The 17,965-nt window shown below is 42.0% G+C and overlaps 1 protein-coding gene across 1 annotated transcript in view; it reads right to left on the bottom strand.

The window, feature by feature from the left end:
• Vps41 (VPS41 subunit of HOPS complex) overlaps window positions 1-17,965 on the bottom strand; it is a 153,276-nt gene that overhangs the window by 65,509 nt on the left and 69,802 nt on the right. The window contains exons 6-7 of the mRNA XM_048339444.1: window positions 9,264-9,326; window positions 7,242-7,307 (exon numbers count right to left, since the gene is read on the bottom strand). Coding sequence (XP_048195401.1) covers window positions 7,242-7,307; window positions 9,264-9,326 — 129 coding nt within the window. The remainder of the gene's footprint in view (window positions 1-7,241; window positions 7,308-9,263; window positions 9,327-17,965) is intronic.

Genomic DNA, 17,965 nt, shown 5'->3' with positions numbered 1-17,965 from the left:
CAGTAACAGGAGAACAACTAAGGAAATGGAACAGATTCGTACAATGAAATTAACATGAACTCACTGCACGACACTGAGCTAACAACAGAATTCAGTAAGAAAATAGGGGAATTCCTATGATGCACAATGTGAAGTTACAACAAAGACCTAAAATAGTTGAGGTTTCATACATTCTTTCACTGTTACCATTATTATAAAAGTAATGACTACTAACTATATAAAAGTCAAAATAAGTGCTAATAAAGGATAGAAAGAATATTTATAATCCTATTCCAAAACTATTAACAAAAAATTGCCATGAATATACCTACATACATAAGTAAATTTCCACAAAAAATATACAACATTTAGGTAAGGTACCTCAACGCAATCTAGCAAACATTGGGCATTCTTGCTCCCATTGAAAAGGTGAAAAGCTGACATTCAGGAGCTAAGCTGGCATTCATAGCAGGCCTTGGTGCTGTTCTGAGGAATGTAAACAACTTCACAGAACACTCAGATGAGAACACTCCATGGCCTTGAAGGATCATGACAAAAATAAGATCATTCCATAATTACATGAGAATGAATGCTTTCTAATACTGACCACATACACCCTGGCTAAAAAGAGAGATTGCTGATTCCTGACCAATTACAACCTTTATCCTTGGCTTAGTCTTTTCTCCTCCTGAGTATGACTCACTAAAACACTCAGGTTTAGCTGGGCACCAGTGTCCTACCCACAATCCTAGCTACTTGGGAGGTCAAAGCTGGGAGGACTGCAGTGAAAGACTCCCTTGAGCAGAAAAGTTCTCTAGAGTTGCTGTTCATGGAGACCTGGACATAGTGCATGTGTATTATCCTAGTCACAATAGGAAGTGTAGAATATGCAGACTGCAACTTAATCACAGCGCCTTGAGCAGGAAATAGTACTATTTTGAACATATGTGGCTCGAGTGTAAAGAGTTTCCTGGTTACTTTGCATTTTGCTTGCTATTAGTTGGTACTATTTCAATTTGGGTCTATTGATAGCATGAACTGAACAACTTTTAACACAGTATGCAGATGGCTCTAACATGGAACCATTAGAACATGAACTTGGTGGTTCCCTATGGTTCGATACTGAACTGCCTAGGAAATCACATTTTAAAGTGGATTTCTGTGCGTGTGTGTGTGTGCGTGTGTGTGTGTGTGTGTGTGTGTGTGTGTGTGTGTGTGTGTGTGTGTGTGTGTGTGTGTGTGTACTGGAGCTTGAATTCAGGGCCTTGTACTTTACCATTTGAAATACATCTCTACTTCTAGTTTTTTCCTGGCTAACCGGAGGTAAGTTTTGAGGTTTTGTGTGACCAGGCACCCAGCTCCTTTTTAATTCTTAAAAACGCTTACTGAGCTACCTGGAATATAGGTATGACAGAGAAAAAAGCTGTGATGCTCTAATATCCCCCTGCTAAGCTTACTCTGACACATTCCTCAAGCTAGTTTTCACTACATATGAAAAAAACTTGTGATTTTACTTATAAAAAATGTTCACTGGATTCAGTTGAGTTCAAAGGTCAGGACTGTGAGGATGATGTGCAGCTGGAGGCTGCCCATGAGCAAGCACATGACAACTTGCACAAAGGTCCTGGAGAGCCAAATGTCAGACAGCAGACAGAAAGAGCCGCGAAGAACTCCGGATCCAACAGGCCGGAAGACAGGGAAACACATGTGAACACACCTGTACACTTCATGTTTACTGACTACAGTGCTAAGAAAAGGCTTCTTTGACAACTTCAATTTAAAAAGTCTTTTCCTCTGGGGGTAGGAGAATGAAAAGGTGGCTGAGTTATGAGGGTGTCGCATATAGTATGGTAAATACAAATGGGAATACAACAGTGGACAACTGAAGTTTGCCAAGAGTGCCTCACATAATAAATGTGAGGTCATGGACATCTTTATTGATTATTTTTGTAGCAGTACTGGGGTTTGAACTCAGGACCTTGCTAAACAGGTGCTCTACCACTTGAAACATGCACCCACCAGACGTAACCTTGATTACAGGAACTTTGTCATAATACACACATATCCAATCATACCTCAAACATTAAAGATACTAAATTTTGTTTAACAAAATATACCTCAATAAGCTGTAAACATTAAAAATGATCTTGGAATGTTTTAATTGTATTTTTAAATAAACTGGTCCACTGGAATGCTTTCAAAAGGAATTCCTAATGCACTTTGTTATCTGCAGCTTACAAACAGGAACACAGATTGCCTGATGTCACCAGACCCATTCTACAGGTAAAGTTTCCCACATGGCTCCAGCCCTCCACAGTGACTGCTGTGCTCATTTCATTCAGGAGGTCCTTCCACGTTTGCTGACTGCCATTTATTAGCTTATGAAGCAACTCCTCTCTGAAGCTAGGTCTCCTTATTCTGTTCCACACCACCACCAAACAGCTGACAATACCCGTTCCTAAAAATAAACTGCACTGTAAACAACATTGTGACAATTTAGTAATTGTCACAGCAGTAGACTCAGTTATGATGAAGTGTATTGCAGAGGTCAAAGGTAAAGGTCATAAGGAAACTCAAGTTTATCTTGCTGACAAAGAAAGTTGTACAATTAGAAAGAAACACTCCAGACAAGATGCACTTGGCAGGTTTATTTTAGAGCAGAAACATCACTGGTGATGCTCATGTATTGGAATTCTTGCTACATAAGGTTACATTAAAAAAATAAATAAAAGAGGGACACTGGTTCATGTGTTTTTAAAGCTCTCTTTCCAACAGCAATTCTAAGAGATGTGTGTTTTCATTTCTTCCCTTCTTTTCTTTTTGAAACGAAACAGAATTTAGAATAAGCTTTTTATGCTCATGTGTCAATCACTGGAGTCCTTAAATCCAACTAACACATTCAACTCTTAAAAACTTCCCTTGAAAAGCTAAAATACAAGTTTACCCCAGACACAGCTATAGCCTAAATAAACTTTCTCTGTAGACCTAAGAATCTAGAACATAAGAAAAGTGTCAAACTCATTTCATGGTTTTTCTGCCACATTTCTGTAAGTTTGTAGCATTATTTTGAAATTTACCTTTTAATTACTTCAAAAAGCTTACAAACAGCAAAATAAGTAAAACATTAAATTGGACATCGCCCAGGTATTGTGATGAGCATGATGAGTATCTATCTCATCCACTTCCCTTTCTGGTGCTCTAGTGTCTGAGCCTGTGCTTATAGACGTTTCATAGAATTTCAAGGATCATAGGTAGAACAGCTTCTGCATCAGTGTTCCTAAGGCTAAGGAAACACTGCCTCTACATTTCAACTCCATCTGGCTAGTCCTTGCTCTAGTCTTAGTGTGGCTGAAATTACTTCTTAGAAGCAGAAGGTCAGAGCCTCTCAGTTCTATGACACTTGTCGTTGATCTACCATATGCTCTCCAGGGAAAGTCTCATATTCACCATGTCAGGGCAACGTTGGGCAAACTATTCTGCTTATTTATGGTGTTAGTTTAAACTGGAGTTGAAATGGTCAGAGTTGCTACTGGGCCAATGTAGTCTTTGTTTATCTCATTTTTCAGAGGTACAAATGTCCACTGCTGAGTTATACGAGCAACAATCATTTCGCCATCATTCCCTTTGTTTAGCAGCATCTTTTAAAAGTATTTTCTTAGTTCCAAAAAACAAAGCTATCTTTCTCAATGACATTAGTAAAACATTTCTTAAAATATCTTCAACTAAATAAATCTATTCAGAATAAACAGAACATACTAATGTCAAAAACATCTATCCTAAGTGATCTTTAAAAGAATATGCAATACAGAGAGATAGAAATTCTCTAGATTCTGCAAACTACATCAACCTAGAACCTAATTTTTAAATTTCATGCTAGTTTTAGTGTTTACAAAATACATATTTGCCTAACAAACTTTAATGGATCCAAAGAAACCAATCATTTAAACAGAGGCTGTATTTACATATTTATAAGATCTCTACCATGCTGAGATAATTATAAAAACATTTTGTTTTGTTTTATTCTGGTCCTGGGGCTTGAACTCAGGGCCTGGGCTTTCTTGCTTAAGGCTAGAGCTCTACCACTTGAGCTACACCTCCACTTCTGGCTTTTTGACAATTAATTAGAGATAAGAGTCTCAAAGATTTTACTGCCCCAGCTGGCTTCAAACTGCAATTCTCAGGTCTCAGCCTCCTGAGTAACTAGGATTACAGGTATAAGCCACTAGTGCCCAGTATTTTTTGTTTGTTTGTTTGGTGGTACTGGGGTTGGAACTGAGGGCCTTGCACTCTACCACTTAAGCCATGTCCCTAGGCCTTTTTTGTTTTAGCTATTTTTCAGATAGGGTTTCATACCTTGTACCCAGGCTGGCCCCAGACCAAAATCCTGTTACTTATGCCTCTTGAGTTGCTGGGATTACAGTGTATTCTACCATGCCAGCCTTTTTGGTTGAGATGGGTCTAGAGAAATTTGTTCAGGCTGGCCATAAAGTGCAACACTCCCAATCTCTGTTTCCTGAGCAGCTGGGATTACAGATGTAATCCTGAGACATTGTGCCCAGCCTTATATTAGCTTGCAAAAGGAAAAATGTTTTAAAAACAATAATATGTCATCCCATAAATAATTACCAAAGATTTAGTGGTCCTAAAGCCTATAAAGGAAGTACCTGCACAAGATCTGAGAAAACAAGTGAGAGTTCAGGAACAAACTGGCATTTATGGTAAGTGGGTCTCAACAAAAGGGCAAACGCACAAGTCCCTACCTGAAAAACAAACTAAAGAAAAAGAGTGAGGGCATGGCTTATGTGGTAGAACACATGGCATTAGCTCCTGAATTCACCCCCCAGCACAGACAAAATAAGGGGAGGGACAGCTCCAAATATCTCAAAGAGAACATAGCATTAATCTTTATGACTTTGTTTTAAGCAACAATTCCTTTACACAATAGTGTAAGCATAAAAAAAAGATAAATGGAATTTTACCCAAGTTAAAAACTTTTGTGTTTCAAAGGATACTATCAATAAAGTAAAAAGACAAGTCAATTCATAGGGTGGGAAAAATATTAACACATTATTTTTCTGATAAGAAATATAAATCCAGAACACATAAACTAAGAAGATAAGGAAGTGACCAAGAGAGACAAGGGAGAGTGCTTGGTGCTATGAGTCACTAGGAAATGCAAGTCAGCACCACATTGGGTTACAGTGAGGCTGTACCACAACAGCTGGGACTAAAAAAGGCAGATCTAACGAACATGGAGACTGAGGGAATGCCCAACCCCTCAGCTATCATGCTGAAATGCAAAACGACAACACTTCAAAGTGCTAAACAGTTACTATAGTATTAAACAATTTCACCTGAGAAATGAAAACATACATACAAATGTTCAAAGCAAAATTATTCACCAGTTGGAAAGACTAAACCATGAGCTAATAAAGTATAAAATAAACGATGGCAGATCCATACAACAGAATGCATCCACAAGGGAAATAAATGATAGATTGATCCATGTCAACATACATGTACCCAGAAAGCTTTGATGAAACCAGACCTAAGGTCACATACTGCATGCTTCCATTTATAGAAAGTATTTAGAATTTTAAGCAATATCCAGCCAGGCACTGGTGGCTCACTCCTGTAATTCTAGCTATTCAGGAAGCTCAGATCTGAGGATAGAGGTTCAAAGCCAGTCCGGGCAGAAAAGTCTCTGGGAGACTCTTATCTCTAATTAACTACTCAAAAACCAGAAGTGGCGCTGTGGTTTAAAGTGGTAGAGCAAAAGAGCTCAGGGACAGTACCTTGGCCCTGAGTTCAAGCCCCACCACCATGGGGGGGAAAAAAAAGAAAGAAATATCCAGCATAAGTAAAGAAGACAGATTAGTCATTGCTTAGGGATGGAAAGAGGGGAGGGAATCATGGCTACAAGGTATAAGATTTCTCTGGGGATGATGGAAACATTCTAACAGGAGATGACATTGATGGTCATATAATGTTGTACATATACTAAAAGCCACTAAACTTCATGCTATACAAATTATCTACCAGTGTAGATATTTTAAAAAATCTAAAAGATGACAAGATAGGGGACATTGGAATGTGTAATCAGATGGTACTTTGTTTTGCTTCAAAATATCACAAATGTGTTTTTCAGGTGGTGGCACCTCACCAATCTCTACTGGCAGAGTTTTAATTGAAAATGCACGTTCCATCCCAGCCAAGTGAATGAATTCTTCCAAACCAAAAACTATTTGATGAAGAAATACAAGAATTTTAAACCTATTATTTCCCAAGGAATAGACAAGAAAGGCACCCATGTAGAAAGGATTAGCTGTCACTCATGTAGGAGGGATCCTCATGTAGGAGGGATCCACTGTCACTCATGTAGGAGGGATCGGCTGTCACTCACATAGGAAAGATCAGCTGTCCCTCACTCAGAAGGATCAGCTGTTACTCAGGTAGGAGGAGCAGATGTCACTTATGCAGGAGGGATCAGCTCTTAAGGCTGTGAGTCCCACACACTAGTACTATGGACATTTTTACCTATTCCAAGACAGGATGGCCTTGTAGTTTCATTACCTTTTTCTTTCTCAAACTATCTAGCAAATAGTCAGATGCTATAGCCAGGTGTCGTAAAGCACAATTGTAATCCCAGTTGTTTAGGAGGCAGGATGAGGAAGATTATGTTTTGAGGCCAGACTGACCCTATTTCAACAAACAAGCTGTACATGGTGGTATATTCTTGTAAACCCAGCTAAGTGTGAGGTCATAGGTTTGGAGGAGCTCAGCTTAAGGCTGGGAAAAACAAAACAACATACAACAACAACAACAAAAACCCCTAAAAGATCCTATCTTAAAAATAGCTAAAGAGAGGCTGGGAATATGGCCTAGTGGTAGAGTGCTTGCTTGCCTCATATACATGAAGCCCTGGGTTTGATTCCTCAGCACCACATATTATAGAAAAAAAGCCAGAAGTGGCACTGTGGCTCAAGTGGTAGAGGGCTATCCTTAAGCAACAAAGCCAGGGACAGTGCTCAGGCCGAGTCCAAACTCCAGGACTGCCTCCACCCCCTAAAAAGAATAGCTGAAGGAAAAAGGGCTAGAAATATAGAGTACTCGTCTAAATATGCATGAGGTCCTGAGTTCAAACACTAAGTACTGACAAAATAAGAAGAATACTCAGATCTGAAAAGCATTGGGGATAAATCAGAAAGAAAACAAAACACTCCTCAAAAGTTACACATCCCGTGCAGACACACAGTGATTACCTTCTTGCCTCCGGTCACAAACTGCTTGCAACTGGATCTCACAAAGTGGGGGTGCACAGCAACGATCTGCAAGAGAACAAGAACCCAGCCCTGGTGTAAGAGTCCTGGCTGAAGCACAGAACAGTTCGCTATGCACCACATGCATCATTGATGCCCTAGTAGCAGGCAGTGCATTCAATAACATTCTGCATTGACTCAAGACACCAGGCTTCTGTGTGAAAAACCAGCCCAGAGTGCTCGGGCCAGGACCGCAAGCTGCTCCCCTTCAGGATCTGCTCCACTCTGCAGCAGTGGAGATGGGCTGAACCTCACCTCCTTCTCTGTCCTCCTTACCCTCCAGCTCTCAGGCACAGCACTGCCTTCTTCCAGTTACCATCCTCCCTTCTGGAAGTATCCCCTCTTCTTTACTGCCCCCCGCCCCATTCTTACCAGTCAATCAAACAATGTGCAGAAATTATTCCTGCATCTTGCCTCTCCTTGCCACCTGCCAGGCATCTTTCTGTCTCATTATGAAGACTTTTTGAAGGAAGAACATTCAATGGGTGTTTCACCTCCCTGACCAGCAATGTACTCTACCATGTCCTCAGTAAGGGGGTGCATAACTGATAATTATCAGATAGCATACCCCTGAACTGTCTTCCTGCCATTTACCCTCCAAGCTGTCTTTGCATTGCTGCTGCTTCTACTGGAAACCTCTCTATTGGTCTTTTTGTCTTCTGGTCCTCCTCATTCTTCCTCACCATTTTTTTATTTCCTCTTTCTGAGTCTGCAGAGTGCTCTGGAACTTCTTTTTGTCATTCTATACTTAAAAACTGGATATGCCCTTAAAATGCCCTATCTTACTCAGCTGTGGTTATCTACTGTATCTTTAAGGGAGACTCTTCATCTTGAGGGCCTAAAACCTCCACAGATCTCTACTGGATGTACTAGTTACCTAAAATTCAAGATCACACATGCAATGCCATAGTATGAACTGTCCCATATTCCACTGGATGGCATTCCTTCACACCATTGCCAGAGCAAGAACCTGACTCACCATCAGCAACTTCACCTGTGATCACACCAAGTCTACACAGGAAAGGCTCTCTCGGCTCACTCTATTCTATTTAGAATATGCACTATCATTCTTTTTATCGAGCTCCTGTACCATCATGTCTGGAGGTACTAGATGGTCTCTCCTGTCCCATCCCTCTCATATTTAAACCATCCTCCATTCAGCCTTCTAATATACATGTCAGATCTTATCTCTCCTTTACCTATGGTAAACACATGCTTGAATAAATAAGTGAAAACTAACAACAAGGTTCACATCCTTTAAGAAGTCTAATAATTTAGGCATGACTGTTACCTAAAACTAGTCTCCTGCCTCTTATCATCAGACTTGCAATCTATACTGACTATAGTCACGGTAATTACTTTCTTAAGCTTAGCTCAATTTATGTCACTCTTGTTCTTAAAACACCTGCCAATTTCTCCTTGTCCATCAGATGGAATCCAAACCCCTTGGGCTGATACAGAACCAGCTCCCATTTTCCTCTACTGCATCTGAACTAGACAGTTTGCTACTTTCTGAACACAGCTTGAACTTCCAGCTTCTGCTCTTCTGTTCTTCCATGGGGAAAGTCTGCTTCTCAGTGTGACCCTACTCACAAATCAAAGCTCAAACATCACTCTGAATGGAGCCATCACAGAAAATGAACAGTGAAAAAGAGACTCTTTTTAGTTTTAAGCTCCTTAAAGGCATTTTTTGCCTTTTCCAGTCTTTAATTACAGATTCTGGTGTGTGTGTGCGTGTGTGTGTTTGTGTGTGTATGCGTGTGCATGTGTGTGGAGAGAGAGAGAGAGAGACAGGAAAGAGACTTCACCCACTATATGTCTCCAAGCAGAGCCTGAGAGCACAGTCCCATCACACGCTTCCTGGTGCCCACACAGTGTTGAGTGGACCAGTACTAACAGAATTACCATAATCTCAATTGCCTGGCTGAGAAATTCTTAGGAAAATCAAAGGTTGCTAATACTTACTTTAATGGGACAGTCAAAGGTCTCATGAAATTCTTCTCCAGAATATAGTCCGAAAACCTGTACCTGTAAACAGACCATGGTGCTGAGTCAGCAGAATATGCTATCAATAATTTTAGAAAGTAGGAAAGGCAGGTAGGTCACTTAATAATTCCGAGCCCCTGTAACTACTACATATCCAATGAACTCAATCCTATCACAGAGAGCAGGCTGTTGCAATTAAGAATGTGTAGAATTCCATGGATCGAGAGTTCCCTCTACTCTACAAATCTGTTTTTTTTCAGTATGGATACCAACCTTTAAAAATGACAGGTAGAAGGAAGATGGCGCCGCCACAGTAGGGAGGCACCCCAACTCGCTCCAACTGAATAGCGAGCTGGGAACTCCAACACTCAACACCCCATCAAGAACCCAGCAAACCCAGCAGCCAGAAGCAACAGAGAAACGCAGAAAAAAAATTAATAAAAGAAGAGCCTATAGCCTGCACGGAGCCGGAAAATCTCTGGGGTACCCTTCCCCCACCCGCTGACCCTGGCCCGAACAGGGCCAGGCTGGGAAAGGGGACCCAGCACCAACAAACAGACTGCCGAAAAGTCACGCCAGGAGCGCAGAGTCCAGACAGCAGGACTCCACGGAACCCAGGGGAGCGCGGACCAACTGAGACAGACAGTGGCGGACTGGAAGTACGGGACCGCACGGCCGGGATGGGATGTGAGCAGCGGGGGAACCGGGCGGTGCAGAAGGGGAGAGCCAGGGCTGCCACCACCAAACGACCCATCGGCACACCCCAGCACCCCACCCACGAAAGGCCAACAGCAGCGTAGGACACACATACAATCCAGGACCAGTAAGTTCCCCATTACCCCCTCCCCCAACGGGAGACCAGCTTTCAGAGACCCAAACCCTACAAAGAAGCTAGAGCTCCCTCCCTCCCTCCCCTCCTCACCCCGAGGGAACAAAGAACCCCCAAATCAGGCGGCAAAAGGTCCCTTCAGAGTCTGGGAGGACAAAGGAGCTAGCAGGGGCGGAGCAGCGCCAAGGCAGCAGAGTAGCCTGAACAGGCCACACTGCCCTGCCGCCCCTCCCCAACAGGGGCCCGGGTACGGGCAGGCATTGGAAGCCCCACCTGAGGCGCCTGGTCCTCACGGACTTTTTGAACAAAAGTCACAGGCTCACTGGTGGGCAATAGCAGCCCAGCAGGGACACCTGGGCCCGATCACATGCTGCCCTCGCAGCGGAGGCGCAGAGTCTGTGGGCACCAACCCGCGCCTGGACACTTGATCCTACTGGGGCCCACACATACCACCGCCCACAGCAAACTCGTGGGAGGGCACAAGCACACCCCAACAACCCGGGGCCCTCTCTAGTAGGCATACCCCGAACAGGTGGGCAGAGCCCCCCAGTGGCAGCGCCCGCTGTGGTAGGCACACTTCGCACAGGTGGGCAGGGCCCTCAGCGGCAGCGCCCACTCTGATAGGCGCACCTGCACAGGAGGGCAGAGCCCACCAGCGGCAGCGCCCACTCAGATTGGTGCATTTCGCACAAGTGGGTGGGCCAACCCTCAACAACACCGGACCCGGAGCAATCCACACAGGTGGGCGAACCGCCTGAGAGGTGAGCTCCTCTGACCAAGATACCGAGTGGAAAAAAGAACCAAAGAAGAGAAAAGCCTCCATGCCACGCTGAATCAGAGACCAGCAAACACCCACCAGGGGCACGCTAGGGCCAGCACAACACAGCGGCAGGACACTATCCCGTAGAAAAAGACATAGAACCTACCCACCCCCAAGTGCAGTGAGGGTGACCACCTCGGCAACAACCGAGCTGGTTACGCTTACCCATTGGGCAGTAAGGTTCAACAGCCAAACTCAAACCCAGAGCCAGGACACAAACAAGTCTCCCACTGACGGACCAGCGGGAACCAGCACAAAGCCAAACCAGGGAAGCCACCCACAGATCTCCTGAAGCGCAAATCACAAAGAAATATAACAAATTTCATCAAAGGGCAAGCCAACTCGCCAGCTCCAAAAAGCAGTACGACTGAAGAGGAGATGGAGAAAAAAAAACCAACTGAGGCTATGATAGCAGAAATGATGGAAAGCCTCAGAAACGAAATCAGAAAACAATTCCAGGAGTGTAGAGTGGAAGTCTTGAAGGACATCCAGGAAGCCAAGAAAGAAATGGAAGCAAAAATGGATACAGTGCAATCGACATCTACATAATATTCCACCCAGCAAGGACAGAATACACATTGTTTTCGGCAGCACACGGAACATTCTCCAAAATAGATCACATCTTAGGGCACAAAGAAAATCTGTACAAATTCAGAAGTATCAAAATCATTCCCTGCATTCTTTCAGACCACAATGGAATAAAATTAGAGCTCAACTCATTCAGCCACCACAGAAAATCCCACAATTCATGGAGACTAAAGAACACACTGCTGAACCATCAGTGGATCATTGAAGAAATTAAAACAGAAATTCAAAGGTTTATGGACTTCAACCAAGTTGAGGGCACAAAGTACCAGCTCCTTTGGGACACAGCAAAGGCAGTACTCAGAGGAAAATTTATATCTCTGAGTACATACATCAACAAACTGGAGAAACAGCAACTCAGTAATTTAAGGAAGCACCTTAATTTTCTGGAGAGAGAACAGCAAGCCAAACCCCAAGTCAATAGACGGAAGCAAATAATTAAAATCAAATCAGAATTAAATCAATTAGAGACGAAAAAAACCATCGAAAGAATCAACAAAACAAAGAGTTGGTTCTTTGAAAAAATCAACAAGATAGACAGACCCCTGGCAAACCTGACCAAAGAACGAAGGCAGCACACTCAAATAAACAAGATAAGAGATGAAACAGGTAGCATCACCACAGAAATAACTGAAATTCAGAAAATAATAAGGGACTATTTTGCAAACCTTTATGCCAACAAATTCGAGAACTTGGAAGAAATGGATGATTTCCTAGAAAAAATTGATACCCCCAAACTCAACTATGAAGACTTAAACCTTCTAAACAGACCCATATCCAGTATTGAAATAGAAACAGCAATAAATGATCTCCCATCCAAGAAAAGCCCAGGTCCAGATGGATTCACCGCAGAATTCTACAAGGCCTTCAAAACAGAACTCACTCCAATATTTCTCAAACTCTTCAATGAAATTGAAAGAGAATGTTCACTGCCAGACTCATTTTATGAAGCCAGTATAACCATCATCCCAAAACCAGGCAGAGATTCATCACGGAAAGAGGACTACAGACCAATCTCCCTGATGAACATAGATGCAAAAATTCTCAACAAAATTCTGGCCAATCGACTTCAACAGGTCATCAAAAAAATCATACACCACGATCAAACTAGATTCATCCCAGGGATGCAAAGCTGGTTTAATATACGCAAGTCAATTAATGTAATCCACCACATCAACCGGAGCAAGGTAAAGAACCACATGGTTTTATCGCTGGATGCGGAAAAAGCGTTCGATAAAATCCAGCACCCATTTATGCTAAAAGCCCTGGAAAAACTGGGATTCCAGGGAACATTCCTGAATATAATCAAGGCAGTTTATGACAAACCAACAGCAACCATAACTCTAAATGGTGAAAAACTAAAGCCATTCCCTTTAAAATCAGGAACAAGGCAGGGATGTCCACTCTCTCCCCTGCTCTTCAACATAGTACTAGAATTCCTAGCCAGAGCAATTAGGCAAGAAGAGAATATAAAGGGGATCCAAATAGGAAAAGATGAAGTTAAACTTTCTCTCTTCACAGATGACATGATCCTATACCTAAAGAATCCCATAGACTCTACCCCCAAGCTACTAGAGCTGATACAAAACTTTGGCAAAGTTGCAGGATATAAAATAAACCTTCAAAAATCAACGGCCTTTCTCTATGCTAACAACCCGAAGACCGAGGCTGAAATCAGGAAAGCAACTCCTTTTGCAATAGCCCCCAAAAACATAAAATACCTAGGAATAACCTTAACCAAAGACGTGAAAGACCTCTTTGAAGAGAACTTTAAAAGCTTGAAAAATGAAATTAAGTCAGAACTAAGAAAATGGAAAAACCTCCCATGCTCCTGGATTGGGAGGATTAATGTAATCAAAATGGCAATATTGCCAAAGGCTATCTACAAATTCAATGCAATACCCATTAATATCCCAACACCATTCTTTAATGAAATAGAGGAAGCAATCCAGAAATTCATATGGAACAATAAAAGACCTAGAATAGCAAAAACACTCCTAAGCAGAAAGAACAGTGCTGGAGGAATTACAATACCCAACTTCAAGCTGTATTATAAAGCTATAGTAATAAAAACAGCTTGGTATTGGCACCGGAACAGGCCTGAAGACCAATGGAACAGAATTGAAGACCCAGAATTAAACCCACAGAACTATGCCTACTTAATCTTTGATAAAGGAGCTAAAACAATAGTATGGAAGAAAGATAGCCTCTTTAACAAGTGGTGCTGGCAAAACTGGCTCAACACATGCAACAAACTAAAACTAGATCCTTATATATCACCCTGCACCAAAATCAATTCCAAATGGATTAAAGACCTTGAAATCAAAACAGGCACCCTGAAGACACTAAAGGAAGGAGTAGGAGAAACACTTGGGCTCCTTGGCACAGGACAGAACTTCCTTAACAAAGACCCAGAAAGGCTACAAATCAAAGAAAGGATGGACAAATGGGACTGCATCAAACTCCAGAGCTTCTGCACGGCAAAGAACATAGCTCTCAAGATAAACAGAAAGCCCACAGACTGGGAGAAGATCTTTACCGGACATTCAACAGACAAAGGCCTCATCTCTAAAATATATGAGGAACTAAAAAAATTACCTTCTTCCAAAACAAAACTGCAAAGAACCAATAGCCCCCTCATCGAGTGGGCTAAAGACTTACAAAGAAACTTCTCTGATGAGGAAATGAGAATGGCCAATAGACATATGAAAAAATGCTCTACATCACTGGCCATAAAGGAAATGCAAATCAAAACAACATTGAGATTCCATCTCACCCCAGCAAGAATGTCATATATCAAGAAAACTAATAATAACAATTGTTGGAGGGGATATGGCCAAAAGGGAACCCTACTTCATTGTTGGTGGGAATGTAAACTGGTTCAGCCACTCTGGCAAGCAGTATGGAGATTCCTCAGAAGGCTCAATATAGAACTCCCCTATGACCCAGCAGCCCCACTGTTGGGTATCTATCCAAAAGCCCACAAACAAAATCACAGTAATGCCACCAGCACAACAATGTTCATCGCAGCACAATTTGTCATAGCGAGAAGCTGGAACCAACCCAGATGCCCCTCCATAGATGAATGGATCAGGAAAATGTGGTACATTTACACAATGGAATTTTATGCCTCTATCAGAAAGAATGACATTGTTCCATTTGTAAGGAAATGGAAGGACTTGGAAAAAGTTATACTAAGTGAAGTGAGCCAGACCCAAAGAAACATGGACTCTACGGCCTCCCTTATTGGGAATAATTAGTACAGGTTTAGGCAAGCCATAGCAGAGCATCACAAGGCCCAATAGCTATACCCTTAGAAACACATAAGATGATGCTAATTGAAATGAACTCCATGTTATGGAAACAAGTGATATATCACAGTTGTAACCACTTTCAACGTCCTATGTGTATGTGTAGTTTCTATTATAGATAATGTTTTGTATCACCTTCCTATGTTTGCACCTACACTATCTCTGTAATCTTATCTGAGTATATTGGAAACCGTGTTTACTGGTATTGGAAGTAGGAAATTCAAAGGGAATACCAAATTCGAGAGACACAGGGTAAAAAAAAGAGAAATAACTACAAAAGCAATACTTGCAAAACTGTTTGGTGTAAGTGAACTGAACAGCAGGGGGGAGGAGGGAAAGGGGGGAGGGAGGGGGGCATGAGGGACAAGGCAACAAACAGTACAAGAAATGTATCCAATGCCCAACGTATGTTACTGTAACCTCTTTGTACGTCAGTTTGATAATAAAAATTTGAGAAAAAAAAAATGGATACAGTGCAAACCTCAGTTAAAGAAGACCTTAACATCCAGAGAAGTGAAATGCATGAAAAAATAGATTTAAAATACAACTCTTTAAAGGAAGAAATTTCCACGATCAGAGCTGATCTGGCAACCATAAATAGGTCTTTGACATCCATAAACTCCGCACTTGAATCCACAGCACAAAGAATTGACCATATGGAAGCCAGAATCTCTCTCGGACCATGATGCAACCGATAAGAACCAGAAAATTACCACACTCCAAGAAACGGTAAAGCTCCAGGGCAGACTAATCCAGGAGCGAGTGGACAAAGACAAGAAATATAATCTGCACATAATTGGAATAGAAGAAGGAGCCGAATACCAGAGCAGAGAGCTTCAACATATTTTCAATAAAGTGATTGCAGAAAACTTACCCAATCTCACAAGGGACCTCATCCAGGTAACCGAAGCCTATAGGACACCTGGCAGACCCGACCCTAGAAAAGCCATGCCCAGGCACATAATAATCAAGACTTCAGATCTCAAGAATAAAGAGCAAATTCTGAATGCAGCCAAAGCGAAGAAAGAAATTTATTACAATGGGAAGAGGATCCGAATAACAGCAGACCTCTCCACACAAACCTACCACGCGCGAAAAGAATGAAAGAACACCATCCAAGTCCTACAGGCAACAACTGCCAACCTAGAATAAAATATCCAGCGAAGCTGGAGTTCATATTCGAGGGGAAAACCAGATCTTTCCATAGCAAAGAGGATCTAAATGAGTATGTGAATAAAAAACCAGCCTACAGAGAATTCTAAGAGGGGAACCCCACCCAAAAGAAATTGTACAGGACACACAGACAGAAACAGAAAGAAACTACAATAGCCAGAGCCCAACAGAAAGAACAGCTCACTAAAGACAAGAAAAAAAAGAAGAAAAACAGCCTAACAAGAAAATGGAAGGAGAAAAAATCCTGTTATCCTTGATCTCTTTGAATATAAATGGTATAAACTCTCCGAAAAAGAGGAGCAGACTGGCAGAGTGGATCGCAAACAAAAAGTTGCCATCTGGGCTGGGGATATGGCCTAGTGGCAAGAGTGCTTGCCTCGTATACATGAGGCCCTGGGTTCAATTCCCCAACACCACATATACGGAAAATGGCCAGAGGTGGTGCTGTGGATCAAGCGGCAGAGTGCTAGTCTTGAGCAAAAAGAAGCCAGGGACAGTGCTCAGTGCTGAGTCCAAGCCCAGGACTGGCCAAAAAAAAAAAAAAGTTGCCATCTGTTGTTTACAAGAGACCCACCTTACAGCAAGGGATAAAAACAGGCTCCAAATCAAAGGATAGAGCAAGATCTTGCAAGCAAACACATCTACCAAAATGGCAGGAGTAGCCATCCTGATCTCAGACAAGCTGAACTTCTCATTAAAATCAACTCAAAAAGACAAAGAAGGGGGGCTGGGGATATAGCCTAGTGGCAAGAGTGCCTGCCTCGGATACACGAGGCCGTAGGTTCAATTCCCCAGCACCACATATACAGAAAACGGCCAGAAGCGGCACTGTGGCTCAAGTGGCAGAGTGCTAGCCTTGAGCGGGAAGAAGCCAGGGACAGTGCTCAGGCCCTGAGTCCAAGGCCCAGGACTGGCCAAAAAAAAAAAAAGAGAGAGAAAGAAGGACACTACATTTTAATACAAGGAAAAATCCAGAATCAAGACAGCATATTGATAAATGTATACTCACCGAACAAAAGAGGCCCTACATATGTCAAGCAAATTCTCACAGAACTACAGAACAAGATAGACCCAAACACAATCATAGTGGGTGACTTTAATACCCCACTCTCTCCAAGAGACAGATCCAACACCCAGAGGATTAGCAAGGAAGCTGAGGACCTAAGTAACACCATATTCCAAATGGATCTGACAGATCTATACAGAATCTTTCACCCTACAGAGACCCAATACACCTTCTTCTCAGCAGCCCATGGATCATACTCCAAAATAGACCATGTCATAGCCCACACAAAGAACCTCAGCAAATACAAAAGTATTGATGTCATCCCATGTATTATATCTGACCACAGTGGAATAAAGGTAACCCTCAAAAACAAAGGTTACCACAGACACTATACACACTCTTGGAGGCTAAACACCACGCTGTTATCCAACACTTGGGCCACAAACCAAATTAAAGATGAAATTAATGAATTCATAAGCCACAATGACAATGAAAATACATCACAAAGAAACCTATGGGACACAGCTAAGGCAGTACTGAGGGGCAAGATCATTGGCCTCAGCACTCACATTAAAATAATGGAAACAGAGCAGGTGAATAACCTCACAATGAAACTAGAACAACTGGAGAAACAAGAAATGATCGAATCTAAAATGACTAGGAGGGAGAGATCACAAAGATTAAAGAAGAGATAAATCTGATTAAAAATAGAAAGACCATTCAACAAATAAATAAGACTAAAAGCTGGTTCTTTGAGAAAATAAACAAAATTGACAGACCCCTCGCAAGACTTACAAAAAAAAGAAGAGACTCATATACGTAAAATCAGGGACTCCACCGGAAAAATTACAAGTACACACGATATTCAAACAATCATAAGGAACTATTTCCAGAACTTCTACTCACTAAAAAACAATAATTTTACAGAAATGGATCAATTCTTAGAGAAGTACAAAC

Source organism: Perognathus longimembris, chromosome 2 (genome assembly GCF_023159225.1).
Source record: "Perognathus longimembris pacificus isolate PPM17 chromosome 2, ASM2315922v1, whole genome shotgun sequence".
NCBI classification, from domain to species: Eukaryota; Metazoa; Chordata; class Mammalia; order Rodentia; family Heteromyidae; genus Perognathus; species Perognathus longimembris.
This window is presented reverse-complemented; position numbering and strand designations above follow the sequence as displayed.